The 21426-nt window shown below is 34.8% G+C and overlaps 1 protein-coding gene across 4 annotated transcripts in view; it reads left to right on the top strand.

Moving 5' to 3' along the window:
• The window catches only part of LOC145268294 (uncharacterized), a 672998-nt gene that overhangs the window by 252526 nt on the left and 399046 nt on the right, over positions 1-21426 (top strand). For all 4 annotated transcript variants that reach the window (XM_080123705.1, XM_080123703.1, XM_080123706.1 and 1 more), the window contains exon 2: positions 9853-12181. In XM_080123705.1, coding sequence (XP_079979831.1) covers positions 9853-12181 — 2329 coding nt within the window. The remainder of the gene's footprint in view (positions 1-9852; positions 12182-21426) is intronic.

Genomic DNA, 21426 nt, shown 5'->3' with positions numbered 1-21426 from the left:
ATACTGGAATTTGAGTGGCACTAAGCCTCCCCAAGATCCCAGTTCTCTTCGCATTTGTCCAGCGGAAGTCTGGCCAGTGCTCCCTCCTCGGTCTTTCCATCCTCCTTGACCCTTCTTGGCTCTTTGTTATCACTTTTTTTTTGGGGGGGGAATGGTGGCAAAACAATGGAGAGATGCATGATGGGGGGGGGTAGAACATGTAGATCTGCAGCTTCGCTGTTCTTCATTCCCTGTAACGCTTCTTTGTTATATTGTCTTGTGTTATTCTCCGCATTCAAGGGTTTTCCTTAATATTTCAGCCGTTTTCATTATCGTTAGGCGTTGTATTTTTGCAGATATTCCTCTGATTCCAATTTTTGCCATTCTTTTTTCCAGGTTTTTTGAGATTGTTCCTACTGCTCGTACTATTATCGGTACTATTTTGATTTTCTTCATCATCCAAATCCCTTTTAACTCTCTGGCTAGTTCTGTGTATTTGCTTTGTTTCTCTTTTTCTTTCATACTCATCCTGTGGTCAGCTGGAACAGCAAAGTCTACGATTTGACAGGATTTCTCTTTCTTGTTAATTATTACAACATCTGATCTTCTTGCTTGGCTGGGTTTGTCCGTCTGTATGTCCATGTCCCGTAGGATTTTGTGGTTCTCGTTTTCGAGTGCTGTTGCGGGTTTATGCTTGTACCATTTATCTGTACGCTCAAAATATAGCCGTTTGCACAATTCCCAGTGCACTGCCCTCCCCACTTGGTCATGCCTGTTTTTGTATTCCTTTTGGGCCAGTTTGCTGCATTCACTTACTATATGGTTTATCGTTTCGTCTCTTTGTCCACAGAGTCTGCATTTGCTGTTTTCTTGTGTTTTATCGATCTTTGCTTTGATATGGTTGGTTCTTATCAAGTTATCTTGTGCTGCGGTTATTAGGGATTCAGTTTCTCGGTTTATATGTCCTTTTCGCATCCATGTCCAGGTGTTTTCGTTATTCTCATCTTTTGTCATTCTCACGAATCTTCCGTGGAGTTGTTTCTCTTCCCATTTCTCTTTTCTCGTTTTGTCATTTATCTCTGTTTTGTTGGTTTTCTCCGTATCTCTCGCTGCCATAATTATCTTTTCAGTGTTTTGCATTATGTATTTTTCTAGTTCTTTTTTTGTGTCCTTCACACAGTCTTCTATACAGATCAGCCCTCTCCCGCCGTCTTTCCTTTTCCCGTAGAGTCTGTCAATATCATCCTTTGGGTGTAATGCATTATGCATGGTCATGAGTTTCCTGGTTTTCTGGTCAAGCTGTCTCAGTTCTTCTTTTGTCCACCCTATAAACGGTCCAGAGTATCTCACTAGTGACACTGCCCATGTGTTTATACCTTTTATTAGGTTTCTGCTATATAATTTAGTTTCCAGGGGTTTTATTGTCCTCCTGAGGTATTCCTTTCCAATTTTGTCTTTCATTTCTGTTGTTCTGATGGTGTCCGCTTCCAGAATTCCTAAGTATTTATAGTTGTCTTGTTCCCCTAGTGCCCTCATTTCTGTTTGGTTGGATAGTTCCATGCCTTCTGTCGTTTCCAGTTTTCCCTTTTTTACAACTAGTAGTGCGCACTTTTCCATATTATTATTATTAGTATTTTTTTTTTTTTTTTTTACTCACAGGCCATCATCAAACATTTCTCTTGAATGACAACTTGTGGTGTTCTCTGGAATCTGAGTGATAATAAGTTCCCCAGATTTTCAGCGCTCTTTCTCCACCTCTTTCGATAACCTTTGCAAAAGAATTTGCATTATCGCAACAGTCGCTTACCATTAATTTCTTGTTGGCAGCGACCATCGGTCTTCACTTGGAATTTGAGTGGCAAAAAGCCTCCTCAAAGTCCCAACCTATTATTATTATTATTATCATCATCATCTCCTCCTCCTCCTCCTCCTCCTCCTCCTCCTCCTCACAGGCCATCATCAAACATTTATTATTATTATTATTATTATTATTATTATTATTATTATTATTATTATTATCTTTGTCTGTCTGTTTGTCTCTTTGTCTGCTTCACGTTTTCTTGGAAACTGTGCCGATCTGGATGAAATTTTGTATGGACCTTTGATATGATGAGGTGCAGTCAACTAAGTGTTATGGTATTCACCCGAATAGGGATCAGTATTTAATACAATGCAAAAATGAGCACAAATTTAAGCATATCAAACCATCAATTTGGCACAAAGCATTCAACGGTCTATAACTTTTGCCCGTTTTTAACGGGCTAAAAGGTCTAGATAATAGTAATAATAATAATAATAATAATAATAACTAGCAGAACCTGTGGAAATTCCACAGGGGACTCATTCATATGTAATTTATTGATTTCGGCATGTGTAGATGGTCAGTGCTCTGATATTATTGTAACTTTTTGGTTAAAACTGCAAAAGTATTTATTTAAGCTAGCACGAACGGCCGGCAAAGACCGGTCGTAAAGTACGCTTAAATATGATACTTTAATTCTTGCAGATTTCGTATGTATCTTTATAGAGTTAATATTCTATCGATTTTTATATATTATAAAGTTGCAATTTCAAAGATAAAAAAATATATATCCATATGACTTGGGTGCATTAGCTTGAATCGAAACTGAAATAAAAACTTATGAAAATTATATATATATATATATATATATATATATTGAGTTCCTTCGGACATAATCGAAACCGAAGCCAAAACGTATGAAGAATTCGTGATAAAATTATTTATTAAAAAAAAAAAGAAGATTAATAGAGTGCCATCAGTTATAACCGAAACCAAAACTTATGAAGAATTCTTGGTAAAATTATTTCTGTCAAGAAATGGAAGTACATAACAATTAAACGACCCGAATGTTAGCGTGACACACAAAAGAACACACACCCTATCGTATTAATATATAGATAATACTCCCTCCCCCGGCAGCGTCTGTGTGGGATAGCACCAACCAAACTGTCGTGAAGTGTCCAGGAGGACAGAGAAGAGATAACACTAATCAGACCTTCACTGGAAAAGTGCGGAGAGTACTAGCATCTTGGAGAGGCTTTTTCATTTTCCAGAAGATTCACTCTCATATAATGACCACTTACATTCATTTTGGAAATATATATATATATATATATATATATATATATATATATATATATATATATATATACTTGTTTATTGTTATATAAACATGCTCACATCCCGCTGCTACAAATAGCCACTTGTTTCAATCAAACAACAGATATCATCAGGCAGCGACTTGACTATTCAAAAGTTCAATGAATAAAGTTTTGTGTAACTTATTATTCATTGAACTTTTGAATAGTCAAGTCGCTGCCTGATGATATCTGTTGTTTGATTGAAACAAGTGGCTATTTGTAGCAGCGGGATGTGAGCATGTTTATATAACAATAAACAAGTATTATCAGCTCTTTTTATTGAGCACTATCTAACAACCTCGTTGAATTCATTAGTCCATTACATTTGAATATAAAAAAACCCGAGTATATATATATATATATATATATATATATATATATATATATATATATATATATATATATATATATGTCTGTTGCAAGTATATTTCGAAATTCTAATTATTTTATCAAACCTAAAAATTTTATTTTTATTCAATAATCGTTCAGATAATTAATTATTATGTTAATTTAGTGTGGTTGTTTTGCTGTTTATCAAGAAGTTACACAAAACTTTAACATATTCGGAGAAATTCTTCGAAAAATGAATCCCGTTTTTTTTTTTTTTTCTTTTCAAACGAACTTAATAATAAAATGTTTCAGAAAAGAAAATTCTGAAATGAATGAAAGTTGTAATTATATGAAAATTTGTAGGGTTTTTTTTTTCTCTTACAAAATTAAACTTTCGTAATTGTCTCCCCTTGTTTCGAGTGATAGTCTTAATTTAAAAAAAGAAATGCCCTCAAAAACCAAAATGCACAAGTGTCCGTTGCTTCTTTCCTTTTTTTTTTTTTTTTTTTTAATTAAAATCCTTTTTTTTTTTCTTTCCAATTTTATACATTTTCTTTCTCATATCTGTCTCTGTTTAACTTCTTAACTTCATCGATGAAGACGTCCAATGCAAACACGGACGAAGCATCGTTTTTCTCAACCATTTTTGACGGAGAATATACAATATTAGTAAATAAATAAAAACATCAATTATTGTAGCGAAATTGGGGGGGGGGGACAAAAAACAAAAGAAACAAAAGAAAAAACACGAGTTTTCTAAAAAAAAAACGATTATTATTTTTTTTATCAAATTAATTGCCATATCAAAATTAGTTAAATATTAATGAATTATTACATGAAATAAGTACTTTATACAAATAAACGATTGCGTGATATCCACCATTAACTACACACTTGAATATTTTTTTTTCCGAAAACTATTTTCAATAATAATTAATTTCTATCGTATCTTTTTTCGTAATTTTTTGATATATTTTTTATTACTGCGACAATAAGATACCATTGCTTTCACTTGAAATTCAATATTTCAATTTTTGAGTTTCGCTATAATAACGAAGAAGCTTGGCCTTTTGGGCAAGATCAAAGTGTAGTATATGTTCTTCAGATGCGGCACTTCTATTTCTCGTTCTGTTTCAGTGCAGGAGAAATCCTTCACGACTGAGACAATTTTTATTTTTGTACCTTTTCTCCACGTAAAAAAACGATCCTGGTGTCTAACTCTGTCCCGTGGGTGGGCATTGTAAATAGGTACGATAACGAAGAAGAAACAAAACATCCTGAAAACATGGCTGGCCTCGTTTGTGTGTTTCTTGTATAGATCGCCTATAATGCAAACAGTTCTATGTCAACTACTGCAATTGTTGCAGAAATCAATACTTATTACTCTGCAATGATATTCGATGCTATTGTTGCTGCTAACACCGCTTATTGCCGTGGAGACGGTAGCCGAATGCTTAACTCATCATGAAATTGTTTCTGGTCAACTCCGTCTCCGACATCCTGAGACCTTTTTCTTTCTCTACTAATAATTTATTGCGTACCAGCCGTGCCTACGTGTCATTGCACGAGTGTCCCTAGTTACTTGTCTCCCTACATGGGCACAAGGTCGATTTTTAATGTGGGGAGAAAAAAAAAATCCAGCTCTCTCAAAAAGTGTATCTGCAAATGGTAATAAAACATTTAAATCGTCTCGGTCTAGAAAGATTTTTCCTTCATCAACGGATGAATAACAGATACTACACTTTGAATCCAACCCAAAGATCAAGAAATATTGTTTTGAACCGGGAGTCTTTATTTTTATTTTTGTGATGATGAAGAAAAAGATATAAGCATAACACACAAAATAACATACGCACAATCGTATTAATATATAGATGATGATCATCATCATGACCATCATCATCATCATCATCATCATCATCATCATCATCATCATCATCATCATCTATATATAAATACGAGTGTGTGTGTGTGTTATTTTATGTGTCATACTTACATCTTTTTATTTTGCCTGACTGTCGTTTAATTGTTATGACCTTCCATTTCTTGTAATAAATAGTATTACCAAGAATTCTTCATAAGTTTTGGTTTCGATTATAGCTGAAGGAACTCAAGTTATATATAAATACATATATATTTCTTTTCATAAGTTTTGGTTTCAGCTTCGATTCAAGCTGATACACCCAAGTTATATGGATATATTTTTTTATTTTGGAAATCACAACTTTATAATACATAAGAATTAATAGAAAATTGACTCTATGATAATATATGTGAAATCTGCATAAATTAAAATATATTTAAGCATATTTTATGACTGGGCCACACTGATCGTCCCTGCTAGTTATTATTATTCCATTAACTTCAGAGTGTTGTGATGTTTTACACGCCCCCCCCCCCTCAAGAGCGCGCTCTTACACCAAAGCTAGTGAGGATAGTCAAAGAGTCAATTAAATGGAAGGCACTTGGTGTAGAATGTTTGTTGAACCAAGCAGAACTGACTTCTGGAGTACGATGATGTTGTATCTGATTGCCAAGGAGTTCAGCTGTTTCATAAGATCATCAGGAATTGCGACAAACGCGTCTATAATTATTGGCACGATGGTAGTTTTCTTATTCCACAATCTAGCAATCTCTGCCCTCAGTTTCTGATAGTTCCATAGTTTCTCGTCCTTCTTGCCTGTTAAGTTGATGTCGTTTAGGCAAGCCACATCAATAATTTGGTGTTCATTGGTCTTTTTGCTCACAACTACAATATTCGGTTTCCTGTGAGTTATCTCTCGGTCACACTGAATCCTGAAATCGCAGAGAATCTCAACGTCCTCATTTTCCACGACCTATTCTGGGTAATGTTGGTATCATTTGTCTGTCACTTGGATTCCAAACTTCTGGCACAAGCTCCAGTCCAGATTTGTACGAACTTTGTACTCTTTTTTTGAGCAAGTATAGAACACGCACTAACAATGTGTGACACTTTTTCAAGAGATTATACCACACAACCTGCACTTATCAGAACAGTTCTTCCCATAGATGTTTTTATTTATTGCATTTATATTTAGTGCCTGTTCCTGGGCAGCAAATATGAGATGTTCTGTTTCTCTTTTCACCTTTAGGCAAAAAATTCAACGTATCCTAACATTTTTGTGTCTTAGTAGGTATTTAGTTCTCTTCCACTGCAAAAACTTAGACACCACGACCGGAAAGTGGGATTGAGAAGTCAGCGCCCCAGAGCAAAATGTGCCTGGGCAGCCCCATCAGCATCCCCCCAGTGAGGAGTCCTCAGGCGATTAGCAATAAACTAACCCCTTCTCAAAGAGAGAAGGCAAAGCCTGGGAGGGTGGACCTCCTAGAGCTGCACAGAATTTTACTCCCACTGTAAAATCAACAGGAACCGGATCATTACAGGAATGGGCTAATCTCTGCTGATTTTGTGGGCCCAGGATAAAAATCCTGTGCCAGGCAAGTATCTCGCTCAAACTGACTATGAAATTTCATTCTTAACAACTCAGTCAACTGTTCTGCTTTGATTCTTCTCTTGTACTTCTGCTTATCTTCCAATGGATCTTTATCTAACTCTTCCTCTTTCGCCACTGCTGCAAGTAACACACAGACAACTGGTACAAACATAAACCGGCAGCAATAATGGAAAATGAAAGTCACAAGATCCTATGGGACCTGAATATACAAATGGATAAACCTTTGCAAAGGTTACCGAAAGAGGTGGAGAGTACTAGAAATCTGGGGGGACTTGTTGCCACTTAAATTCCAGGGAACACCACAAGTTGTTCTCGGAGAACAATCTTTCTTGATGACTTGTGTGAATGCTCCTAGTGGGTAAATAATAATTTGTTCACCACTACTTGGCTAACTGAGATGGAGTTCCGTTGCCACATCTGGGGTAGAGTCCTAAAAAGCACTCTTTCCTGCCTTGACAGGGTACAAAACCGTCTTCAAAACTGAATTGACAATGACCTTTTCGCCTACCCACTCCTTCTTTCTCACAGAAGAAACGTTACAAATCTGTCTCTACTCTATTGATACCTTTTATAGTAGGTGTTCGGCTGAGCTCCAATTTATAGTCCCTCCCCCATAAAACGTTTTCAACAAATACTTGTCTAGCTAAAACAACTACCAGCAACTTCCCGCTCTGTCTATGCTTAAAACTAGACGAAAATTCCATGAGCAGAGTTTCTTTCCTAGAGCTATCTGTCTGTGGAACTCAATACCGCTTGTTTACTTCCCAGCTGACTATAATATTTTTGTCTTCAAGTTTAATAGGAATGAATTCCTATTATTATCCATTTGGATAATATAGTCCTATCCAAGCTCCACTACATTTGATCTTGTCAAACTAACACTTAATCCTTATCCTTGAGTAGCCTCTGGGCCTTGATAAATGGTGATCCTCTAAGTACAAAAAAGGAAAAAACAATAATGCTGAAAACTTCCAATGAAATTTTATTTTATTATTTTATTTTTTTTTAAATAAACATAATTGATGAATCTACATAATTTTTTGTGTAGTCTTTTTTTAACCTAAAACCTATTATAAAATTGCTTTCGTTATTATTATTATTATTATTATTATTATTATTATTATTATTATTATTATTGTTGTTGTTATTATTGTTATAATCTTTCAAAGATTGGAATAAATAATAATAAATAATAATATTAAAAATAATAATAATACATGCACACGGGAGATATATATATATCTGAGGAAAAAAAAAAGCGAAGGAACTGATTTGCCTTGGTAGAGCTACGCCAGAAGTTAGGAAATACGTTAGCTGACTATAAATGCTCCATTTCACTAAGTTTTGCAGACTTATTTATCAAAAAGACAACATTCACTCTTGGCCAGGAGCAAAGTGTAATACCTGTATAGAGACAGACATTCACTCAATAACAACAACAGAAAGATTTTGTATATTTTTCATGATATATTTTTCTTTTTCTTTATTTAGTCGGTCAATTTTCTTTGACCTTGTCGCAAAATCATTGGCAAGATTTTGTGTTTGTGTGACAGGTGCTCAGTTTCCAGGGCAACTGTTCCAGATTAGTGGAAGAGATCGCATTAACCAATCAAAATTTAAGTATTTAACTAATCAAAATTTAAGTATTTAACCAATCAAAATTTAAGTATTTAACCAATCAAAATTTAAGTATTTAACCAATCAAAATTTAAGTATTTAACCAATCAAAATTTAAGTATTTAACTAATCAAAAATTAAGTATTTAACCAATCAAAATTTAAGTATTTAACCAATCAAAATTTAAGTATTTAACCAATCAAAATTTAAGTATTTAACCAATCAAAATTTAAGTATTTAACCAATCAAAATTTAAGTATTTAACCAATCAAAATTTAAGTATTTAACCAATCAAAATTTAAGTATTTAACCAATCAAAATTTAAGTATTTAACCAATCAAAATTTAAGTATTTAACCAATCAAAATTTAAGTATTTAACCAATCAAAATTTAAGTATTTAACTAATCAAAATTTAAGTATTTAACTAATCAAAATTTAAGTATTTAACCAATCAAAATTTAAGTATTTAACTAATCAAAATTGAGCGATTTCACAGAAATCGCTTTCCTGCTCTTGCGGTTTTTGTTGTTGCTGCTGCTACTTTTGATTTTGTTAGCTTGGAATAGGGTTCTATCGGTTAGACATTATCTTTTTAGTTAGGTGAAACACTTAATAAATCAGAATAAGTTCTTCTCCTGTTCACATTACGTTTAAATTTCTGGATGTCAGGGAAGCAGGAAACAAGGAGGGAATTCCAAAGTCTAGCAATCTGAGGAAAGAAACTATTAAAGTAGATTTTCTGGCATCTACGGAACTCAACAGTGAATAGGGTAGGGTTTTGCTGCTTGCCGGGTTGGTAGAGATTATGTATGGCGAGAGATAACAAGTACGATGAGTTTATGAGAGCAAGTTCCATTAAAGTATTTGTTAAGTAGGCACAGGGATGCAACGCTGCAGTGATGGGACAGAGGTTGGAGCTTAACAAATAGTATGAGACCTATAAGATTTAATAATCTTTCTTGGACACTATCAGAATGAGAGACTAGTGTTAGATGCACCAGCCCAGATGTGGCAGCAATACTAAATGCATGGGCAAATTGTGTCTTTGTAGAGGTATACAGTACTTTGAAATATGTGTAATTATCTTGTATGGTAGACAGAACCAACCACCTTTGCAGCAGCCTTGGCAATATCCTCTCATAAAAAACGTATTTATCTTTTTCTTTTTTTTTTATCTATCATCGATCCCATTCTCTAATTGTTGTTTTTAAATTTTGACTTAGATAATGCATCTCAATCGTAGTTTTAGTATTACTCCTAACACAAGTTTATCTTCTTGCTTTGCAGGCTTTCCAAGCAGAGAAAAAACAAGATGGTTCTTCACGAACAAGAAAGTCATTTATTCCAGCTCCCAAAATATACTCAAAGACGACACCCACCACAAAAGCTTCAGAAACTGTAGAAACCAAAGAGAAAAGAATTAATCCAGGTGACCGTGTTTGCATCAGTGGCGTTAAAACAGGCGTTGCACATTATTTTGGAAAAATATTGGTTTCTGATGGATTGTGGTGTGGTATTGAGTTGGACGAACCTGACGGCTCACATGACGGACAAATTAATGGTATCAGGTATTTTTCTTGCAAGCCATTACATGGCATTTTCGCACCGATAGAAAAAGTGGAATGCATCCACACTGGAGAAAAAACCTATACGACTTGGGCCAAAGTATCAAACGTTCCCGAAAAGAGGGTCGAGCATGATGTACGTGGAGGAGACAAAGAACTACACAAGCCACCACTACCAGTAACGTATGAAACTCTTGAAGATAGCATTTTGGAAGAGCAGCCTCCCTTTGATGTATCTGTTATTGGACGGAAGTCTGTGTCCTCTCGGAATTCCTTAAAACATCAGTTTGAACATTCTAAATTACAACAGGGCTATCAGCAGCAACACCAGCAGACACATCAGCAGCAGCAGCAACAGCAACAGCAACACCCCCCACCTCAGTATCATCAACAACAGTATTTTCAATACTCTCAACCTTCAATATATAACCAGCAGCAATATGCTCCACCGCAGTATACTCCTCAGCAGTACTCACAGCAGCCAATACCACCATACCTTCCCCAACAGCCACCACCCCAACAATATATCCCACAACAGCAATCACAACAACAATATATTCCCCAGCAACAGCAGCATCCACCATCACAATACCCGCTGCAACAAATAGCCCCGTATTCGCAGCAATACCCTTGCCAACAACTTCAACCCACCTACCCTAATCAGCAAGTAGTACCAGGCCAACAGCCATACCAACAACCACCTCTACCATTGCAACAGCAGCAGCAGCAACAAATTTTGCAGCAGCAACAACAACAACAACAACAGCAGCAACTTTTGCACCATCAGCAGCAAAAAACACCGCAGCAACAGCAGCAGCAATTTCTGCAGCAGCAGCAACTCCTGCAACAACAACAGCAACAACCATCACAACAGCCACAGTCATACCATCAACAAATTGTGCCAGTGGTGCAGCAGCAGGCATCTCAGCAGCCACAATCATACCATCAGCAGGTGGGACCAACCATTCAACAGCAACAATATCAACAGTATCCTCAACAGGCCCTACCAGTGATACCAGACCAGCAACAACAACGACCGCCATCATGTCTAGCTACAAGTCCGAAACATTCCTCTGTATATACCACCCATGACAAGACATCAGATGGTTTTAACCCAGAGGGTGGGGCTAGTGGAAGAGGTGATGCCGGTAGCAATGGAAGCATCCAAAATCCTTCCCAGAATCCAACAGATATAGAATTCAGTGCTAGTGTCAAGGAATATCTGGAATCGGACCGTCGAACATATTTCAACTTTACATTTGACGGTGACAGTGGAAGCAGCCGGTCAGCCTCGACGATTCCAGATTCGCTAACATCTTCCGCCAACCAGGTCGAACAAGAACTCGACCCAGCCGGGGCAATCTGGGAGTTGGAAAACACTGACGACGAGGTCAGTTTTCGTCTAGAGGAGACAGTATCTGAATCCAGTTCATTGACAGCTAGCACCGAAGAGAAACAACTTGTATTAAAGCTGGAAACTGATGGTAACGCTAACAATTCAAACTCTCTGACACCGCCAACCATTGTTGAGCAAGAACCAACAGAGGAGATACTCCTCCAAAGACTAGAGAAAGAGTTACAGCAAAATCTAGCAAAGAAAGAGAACTACTACAAAGCGTTGGCGCGGCAAGCAAGCCGTGAAAGAGATGGTAAGGACACTGTTGATGGTCATAGAAAGGAATCGAAATTAAGTCTTGAAGATCGCACCAATCAGGTCTTTAAAAGCATTCAAGATAGCGGTTATCAGCCTGATCCTATAAGGCCACTGTACGAAACCCATGGCCATTCTGACCAATTTAGTCTGACAGAATCTGTTGAGGATGAGATAACTAGCAGAAAAGCACCACCCAGCATGACAGATTCAGGAATAATTGTTAGAGAGGAGCCAGAAAGTGGATACAACTTAACAGATAGTGAAAAAGATGTAGCATTCGGAGATTTTCATCTAGGTCATTTGAGTTCAAATGACCAGTTAGCTGCTGACCTTCGGAATGGACATAGAGACAAAGAACGTCCAATTTCCTTAATATCAACAACCAGTGTGGACACAGGTGAGCAATCTTTTTCATTCTTATACGTTTGCTTTTTTTTTTTTTTTCACACACAAAAAAAAAAGGAGATAAGCGAAAATCAGAAAAATAAGAAAAGGTATAATTAAACAAAAGCTCTCTATTATTTTTAACAACAGTTGCTTGTATATAATCTTTGAGGTTTCTTTAAAACTATAAAAAAAAATTGCCCTTCATCAGAAAATTATTTTGTCAAGTAAGTCAATTAATTTCCTGCATCGCTGAGTAGTTTCACTTACATGGACAAACAAATAGCACCAATGTTCTTAAAGAGATCATCAGCATGAAACAAAACAGTATATTAAATCATGGCTCCCTAGCAGTGTTCATCAAACACCACCTCCCTCAAAACACATGAACAAAACTATTTTTGATACTGAATCTAGTTTTTTTTCCTCCAGATAAATTAGACTAATCAATTCATGTAATTAAAAAAGTATTTCTTACCTGTGTCGTCTGTCCCTTTCTCCACAAGTGTCTTTTATTTACAAACTTTTGTTTTTATATATTGTTTGGTTGAATCCATTCTGCTACTTATCACCCCCTTCTTTGTTATTAGTATTTATTTTTTTAATATATTTATATTCTAGTTTACTCGTACCATCTCTATAATTATTTGTTTCTATAATTACCATTATATTTATTTTTTGTATATATATAAGATCGCATAACATCTCTATAATTATTTGTTTCTATAATTACAATTATATTCATTTTTTGTATATATATAAGATCGCATAACATCTCTATAATTATTTGTTTCTATAATTACAATTATATTCATTTTTTGTATATATATAAGATCGCATAACATCTCTATAATTATTTGTTTCTATAATTAGCATTATATTAATTTTTTGTATATATATATAAGATCGCATAACATCCCTATAATTATTTGTTTCTATAATTAGCATTATATTAATTTTTTGTATATATATATAAGATCGCATAACATCTCTATAATTATTTGTTTATATAATTACCATTATATTCATTTTTTGTATATATATAAGATCGCAAAACATCTCTATAATTATTTGTTTCTATAATTACCATTTATTTATTTTTTGTATATATATATATAAGATCGCATAACATCTCTATAATTATTTGTTTCTATAATTAGCATTATATTTATTTTTTGTATATATATAAGATCGCATAACATCTCTATAATTATTTGTTTCTATAATTACCATTATATTAATTTTTTGTATATATATAAGATCGCATAACATCACTATAAGTATTTGTTTCTATAATTACCATTATATTCATTTTTTGTATATATATAAGATCGCATAACATCTCTATAATTATTTGTTTCTATAATTACCATTATATTTATTTTTTGTATATATATAAGATCGCATAACATCTCTATAATTATTTGTTTCTATAATTACCATTTATTTATTTTTTGTATATATATATATAAGATCGCATAACATCTCTATAATTATTTGTTTCTATAATTACCATTATATTAATTTTTTGTATATATATAAGATCGCATAACATCTCTATAATTATTCGTTTCTATAATTACCATTATATTCATTTTTTGTATATATATAAGATCGCATAACATCTCTATAATTATTTGTTTCTATAATTACCATTATATTTATTTTTTGTATATATATAAGATCGCATAACATCTCTATAATTATTTGTTTCTATAATTACCATTATATTTATTTTTTGTATATATATGAGATCGCATAACATCTCTATAATTATTTGTTTCTATAATTACCATTATATTCATTTTTTGTATATATATATATATATATATATATGATGATTGCAAAGTCTTGTCAGACGAGTGCCCCTTCCTCAGACATTTAAAATCCATGAGCCCAAATGCCTGAGGGAGTATCTATACAAAGATGATGTTACAGAGTCTTAGCTTTGTACGACAGCTAAGTCTCTCTCTCTCGGTTCAAAATGTTGAGATCCAGCAACAAGCAAGAGCAAGATAGCCAGCAACAAATTAAACTGCAGACCAGCTTAATGCGGGTACTGGTCTCCCGCTTTATGGTTTTTTAAATCAGAGATTTGCTTCTCCTAGAAAGATTGCCTTCACCACGGTTTACGGGAGCCCTCTCCACCCCAATACACATATACATACACACAAATATACACGGTGCTAGTTGGCCGTTGACCCAGAAAAAGAGTTCATTCGCCCTTTGGAAGGTCTTGTTTTTAAGAAGGAAGGATTAAAATATATATATATATATATATATACATATATATATATATATATATATATATATATACATATGATCGCAGGGGAGACAACCAAAGCAACAGAACTGAAGCTGCCTGCCAGGACACTGTATACAAATATAGACAAATTTGGACATATTTTATTGGTTTGAAAATATAAGTTCGTTTTTGCCAATTGTACCAAAATTTTAACCATAGAATAGCATTATAATCTTCAAAAAGCCTGCAAATTTTCATGCAGTTTCATCCTATTGAACCAAAGATATGAGTATTTCAATATTCAATTTGGCTGCCAGTATATATATATATATATATATATATATATATATATATATATATATATTATACCACCTTTTTTTGGCAATTTTATGAGTTTCAAATCTCAGCTACTACTGATCAGAATTCAACAAATGAAAGTTGGTTAGAAAAGTAATGACCTGAATTGTATAGTGAGCTATGTGACATTTGCCCTTAGGGTCGCACATTAAGGAGATCATCCATCATCCACAGCCAATTTTTTAGAACTTTATTATAGCCATAAAATGTTTCAATCATAGTCATTTGTTTTCCTAGTTTTGCATATGAATTACAAAATATCTGATATTTCCCCCAAACCTCTGGCCTTGTTGGAGGAGAAACCAAAACTTGCTGCTATGGTTTCAAATGATCTGAAATGATAGCAAGGGGAGACTTGATTGCAAATATTTCTCATATGTTATATCTCCCCTCTTTGGTTTTCATATATAAAGTAAATTTCACAGTGTATAAAGATTATTTGATACGGGGGATATTCAAAAGAGGAAGCTTCACATGTATACCTGCAGCGACTTAGTCCAGAATATATCATAATCTACATTGCACTTTAGAGAAACCTACTGTCGATTTTTATTAAATTATTAAATTATTTGGCGCTTCTGCATGTCAGTGACATATTAACAACAGAGGTGAGTTATCGACCCCTTTTCTCTGAAAGAGAACTGACGTCTGGCAGCTTTTACGTGAAACCTCAAATATAAACAAGTGTTTACGATAACGCAAAAATATATAATAATAAAATAAATAACGCAAAAATATATGAAAATCGAAACATTTATTGCATAAAAAATGTATCAAAATATAATTTTAATGTATTAATATAATTTCTTTCCAATGAGTGATTCATGATTGAAAATAAAATGATAAATATGATGATAAAGACACAAGACATTTATAGATTGTTTTTAGAATTTGTTCTTTTTTCACGTTAAGGTTGTATAAAAATTTAGCAAAATATAATTTTAAAAAACACGAAACATTTATGGAGGTTTAAGAATAATTTTTTTTTTTTTTTGTACAGAAAGATTGTATAAAAATGTATCAAATATATAATTTTGCACAAACTTTTCGAAAAGGAAAGAGTTATCAACCCCTGTTCTTTCGCTGACAAGTGTCATCTGTTGACGGTTCGTGAAACACACATTCGCCTCATGTCACTGACATGCAAAAGTGCCAATTTATTTTATATAATGGCTTGACTTATAATTTAAAATGCAAAAGTCAAGTATGGTGGTTCATTTTGAATACGTCCCTGTCTTATAAAAGAATCTACAGGTGATTTTATAAGTTGGGTCTTTCTGTTTGTACAGTGATAAAACTTCTCAGATGCACTCGTGATGTTAAGCTGTACAAAAGTGTCAACTTTGATCAAAATTTGTCTCCTCTTTTAATAGACTTTCTTTGATTTTCAATACTTATAGTACAAAAGCTATCCAAAGAACACTCCCAGGCACATAATGTATATGTATGTGAAATTAAAAAAACAAAAACCCCCCAACTATTTTGAAGTTCATAGGGAACAAAAACACACGCACAAAGCTCCTTATATATATATATATATATATATATATATATATATATATATATATATATATACCATATTTTGGGGTAATTGCGCCAAATCCGAGGGTAATTGTGCCAACTAAAAAAAGTACTCTTTATATGCGTGGTTGCCAAAAGAGCACTTTTAGTTAGTTGGCGCAATTACCCAGAACTTGGTGCAATTATCCCAAAGTACGGTAGTAATTGTATCACTGTATTTTCTAGATGTAAATCCTCTGAAACTCCAGAGTTTATCAAAAAGTGCTCAATGACAAGCTAAGCGTAATTGTGATATTTTTATTCATACAAACATTATTGCTTATATATTTGCATACATGTTTCTGTTACAATTCTTCTAGAGAAGTAGCACCCTCGGGCTAGTTTTATTTTTATTTTTTTTCAATGAATCTGATTTCATGATAAAAACTGATTTGAGGATTCTGATTCTATCCAAGAATGGCTTTAAAAGCATGTATGCAGATATGTAACCATAATGTTTGATAGCCTAAGTTATCTAGAGGACAAAATCTAGATCCACTATCCAAAATATTTTTGTTCATGTGTTTTAAGGGAGGTGGTGTTTGATCATCACTGCTGGAGAGCCATGATTTAATAAAAAAAATTTCTTTTTTTTTTCTTTTTCTTTTTTTTTTTTTTTTTTTACATCCCGAAACCGTTTAATGGTAAACAACTGATGATCCCTTTAAGAGCATCGGTACTATTGTTAGTTTATTTGAGTAAAGCAATTCAGTGATGCCTGAAATTGACTTACTGATGCAGGAAATTGACTTACTGAAAAGTTTTAAAGGTTTTAAAGAAACTTTCAAAACATATATATTATTCAACAGTCTCTGTAGATTATGTATATTTATTCGTGTTTATTTGCTTAATTTACTCTCCTTGTATCCTTTTCTTTATTCTCCTTCTTTTCCCCCTTCTCATTTTCTTCCTTTTCTTTATCTCTTTTTTCTCCTTTTCTTCCCATTTTCTTTCTCACTTGCCTTTCCTCCCTTTTCCCTTTTCATTCTCTTCCTCCCTTTTCTCTTCTATTTCTTCCTCCTAGCACCATTGCTTTTCCATTAATTATCTGCAAAAGGTTACAATCTTGCAAGCAGATGTAAACAGTAGAATCCCCCCCTCTCTACTCTCTAGCCTCCTCCTCCTCCACCTTTCTAAATAAACATTATCTCCTCTTCTAGTTTCATTCCTATAAGCCTACAGAATATTTTTTTTTTTTTATATATGGAGGTCACCACTTATCAAGGCCCGGAAGCCACTCGGGGATAAGGGTTATTGCGTGTACAGTAATCAATGGGACAGTATCGTAGTAATCGTTAGTATTGGAGATTTAATAAAGTGTCTTAAGGGGGCGGTTCATCAGGAATTTGTTTATGTTGGACTTGAAGATATCCAAGTTGTAGTCAGGTGGGAAACAGGCAAACGGAAGAGAGTTCCATAGACGTGTACTTCTAAGAAAGAAGCTTTGTTCATGGAATCTACATTTTGATTTAGGCACAGATAAAGAGTGGGGAAAATTATTGACAGTAGTTTCAGCTGGACGGGTGTTTATCATGAAAGATTGGCGAGGGGGACCAGAGATTGGAGCTCAGACAAGCACTTGCCATGGAAGTCTCTTCTGTGAGAGAGAGGTTGCAGGGAACAGAAAAGGGCATTCCTCACTAAGCCACAAAGTCTATTTTGTACTCTGTCAAGGTAAGATAGGCTGTTTTTAGCAGCTCCTGCCCAGATGTGACAGCAGTACTCCATCCTTGGACGTACTTGGCTTTTATATAGATAGAGAATTGCATCAGTAGTGAGATATCTTCTGGAGTGGTAGAATGACCCCAATATTTTCCCAGCAACCTTGGCAACAGACTTGATGTACGTGTTCCATTTCAAATCAAGAGTAAAGCTCAAACCCAGAAGCTTGTCAAAACATGGAGCTTCACCAAGACGAGAGCCATCCATTTCAATTGATGCCAGATGGAGATCAGAGTGTTGATGATGTAAAGATAGGAGCTTGGTTTTGAATGCATTAAAAGTAACCAGCCACCTCTTCCCCCATTGTACCATGTGCTCAAGGTCAGAGGAGAGAGAATCAGAGAGAACTTTGTCATTTATGGCCTTTTATGTGTTGCCATAGATGGTCGTGTCATCAGCATAGATGTCAACGAATGATTTAATTTATGTGTTTTGGGAGATCATTGATGTAGATCATGAAGAGAGTTGGGCCCAGAATGGACCCCTGAGAGACTCCAGCATTAATACTATGTGCCTCTGATTTCTGCCTGTCAACCACTACTCTTATGAGCCTATGGGATAGAACGCATGCTTCTGTTCAGGATCCTGTTTGTTATATGAAGTATGAGAAGGAATATCTCCCCAGTTCCCTTGAAGTAAGTAGAGGGAAGCTAAGAATATGATAAAATTAAACGCCATAATAAATAATCAATGGAAGCATATCATCTCAAATTCTCCACAGCCCAACACCCGGGTAAGTAAACATGGAGGGCAAGCTGTTACCCATGCAGCAGACGCTCCACCTCCTTACATGTCACTAGAATTGTCCATTGGAAAGGCAGGTGCCAATACACATGGTTCCAGTGTCAAAACATTGCTGTATACAACCTCGGACTTTTCGTCAGCCCAACACCATTTCTATGAATGGGTTTTGTTGCAAGGCAGCGTAATATTATTTTTTTTTTTAATTAAATTTATTTTTTATTTTTTTATTTGCTATTTCGAATTCTCTTTATTCCTCACATTTTGCTCTGTATATTTCTTTTAGATTGGTTATTACAACAGAATATTCTTACCCTTTTTTTGACTCTCAAGTATATATCCGACACAGTTAAACACAGTTAATCAACCAAGAACCACATCACTTTATATAAAAGCATATAAGATATCAACGGATACACACTCGAAAGCCAAAACAATGAAAAGAATATGCTGTTGTCCTAGCCTAATCATTAATTTATCTTTTTGTCTACTTTGCAATGCCGAATGTAAGATATCCAATGGATCATCCAATTCAACACCTTCACCACAAGGCTTAACACAGTATCCCAATAAATATTTCCATAGCTGACAACATCAAAATCAATGTAATTGTAATCTACAATTAGAATTATGGGGTTTGTATTACTGTACACATAGATTCGAAAAAGTTGTCAAAAAACAAATATATAACAAATAAATGTTATCAAAGGCAAGATAAGGTACTTTTCTGCCAAACTGGATATATTTTTTGTGTTTTTATTCAATGTAACATGTTTATTCAGCTCGAAAAACATACAGTGTTTACCGATGTATTGGAAAATTCAAGATGGCGCCTCCCTCCCTCTTTGACACGGTAAGTTTGGGAAAAGGTGTTATAAATAAAAACACTATACAAAATACTATTAAAAACCCGCCGAATATATGTCAACCTATGTCACGGTAACATATATTAATCGAGTTTTTAATAGTATTTTATCCGTTTTTTTTATTTATAACACCTTTTCCCAAACTTACTGTGTTAAAGAGAGAATCAGACGCCATCTTGAATTTTCCAATACATCGGTAAACACTGTATGTTTTTCGAGCTGAATTGATTCCAGTAAAGCAACTGGCCCTGATGGTATTCCAATTATAGTACTCAAAAAACTTCAACCTGAACTAGCGCCCATACTTACAAAACTGTTTAAACGTTGTCTTAAGGAGAATAGTTTCCCATCTCCCTGGAAAATCTCATCAGTATGCCCTGTATTTAAGAATTCAGGTGATCGCTCATCCCCCTCTCAGTACAGGCCAATAAGTCTCCTGTGCGTCATGAGTAAGTTGCTAGAATCTGTGTTAAATACAGAAGTAATCAAACATCTCAACAAAAATAACCTTCTTAGTGACACTCAATATGGTTTCCGTTCTGCTAGATCTACAGCAGATGTCCTTACAGTTATATCGCATAGGATTAGCAAATCTCTCGACGGTGGCAATCTTTCTAGGGCAATTGCTCTTGACATATCTAAAGCCTTTGATAGGGTATGGCATAAAGGTTTACTTCATAAGATCACTAGCTATGGTATAGCTGGAAAAGTCTTCTCAATTATTAAATCATTTCTTTCTGATAGGTTCATAAGAGTAGTAGTTGAGGGGCAAAAATCAGAAGCTCACAGTATTAATGCCGGTGTCCCTCAGGGATCCATCCTGGGCCCAACTCTTTTCCTGATCTACATTAATGATCTTCCAAATCATATCCTTACATCATTTGTAGACATTTATGCTGACGACACTACCATTTATGGTACCACATCTAAGACAGTAAACGAGCAAGTACTCTCCAATTCTCTCTCCTCTGATCTTGAGCATGTAGTACAATGGGGAAAGGAGTGGCTGGTTACTTTTAATGCATCTAAAACCAAGCTTCTCTCTTTACATCATCAACATTTTAATCCACATTTGTCATCAATTGAAATGAATGGCTCTCGTCTTCAGGAGGCCTCAAGTTTTGACAAGCTTCTGGGCTTGACCATTACTCCTGATCTTAAATGGAACACGTATATCAAATCTGTTGCCAAGGCCGCTGGAAAAATGGTGGGATCTTTCTATCGATCCAGTAGATATCTCACTGCTGATGCTATTCTCTATCTATATAAGAGCCAGGTACGTCCAAGGATGGAATACTGTTGCCACATCTGGGCAGGAGCTGCTAGAAAGGACTTGTCCTGCCTTGATAGAGTTCAAAATAGACTTCGTAGCCTCGTAGGAGATGTCCTTTTCTCCTCCTTACAACCTCTATCTCACAGAAGAGATGTTGCGAGTTTGTCTCTGATGTATCGTTATTTTCATGGAAAGTGTTCAACTGAGCTTCAATCTATGGTCCCCCCTCGCCAAACTTTCACAAGAAACACTCGTCTAGCTGTAAACACTATCAATAATTTCCCCCACTCTTTATCTGTGCCTAAACCTAAACATAGATTCCATGAACAAAGCTTCTTTCTTAGAACTGCACGCCTGTGAAATTGTCTTCCGTTTTCCTGCTTTCCGGCTGACTACAATATGGTTGTGTTCAAGTCTAAGGTAAATAAGTTCTTGATGAGCCGTTCCATATAAGTTATTAAATTTACCAAATTTTCATTACTAATGATTACTAT

This window comes from Euprymna scolopes, chromosome 43, assembly GCF_053919585.1.
Source record: "Euprymna scolopes isolate OS-2025 chromosome 43, ASM5391958v1, whole genome shotgun sequence".
In the NCBI taxonomy this organism is placed as follows: domain Eukaryota; kingdom Metazoa; phylum Mollusca; class Cephalopoda; order Sepiida; family Sepiolidae; genus Euprymna; species Euprymna scolopes.
The sequence above is the reverse complement of the archived record's forward strand: the minus strand, read 5'-3'. Positions and strand labels throughout refer to the sequence as shown.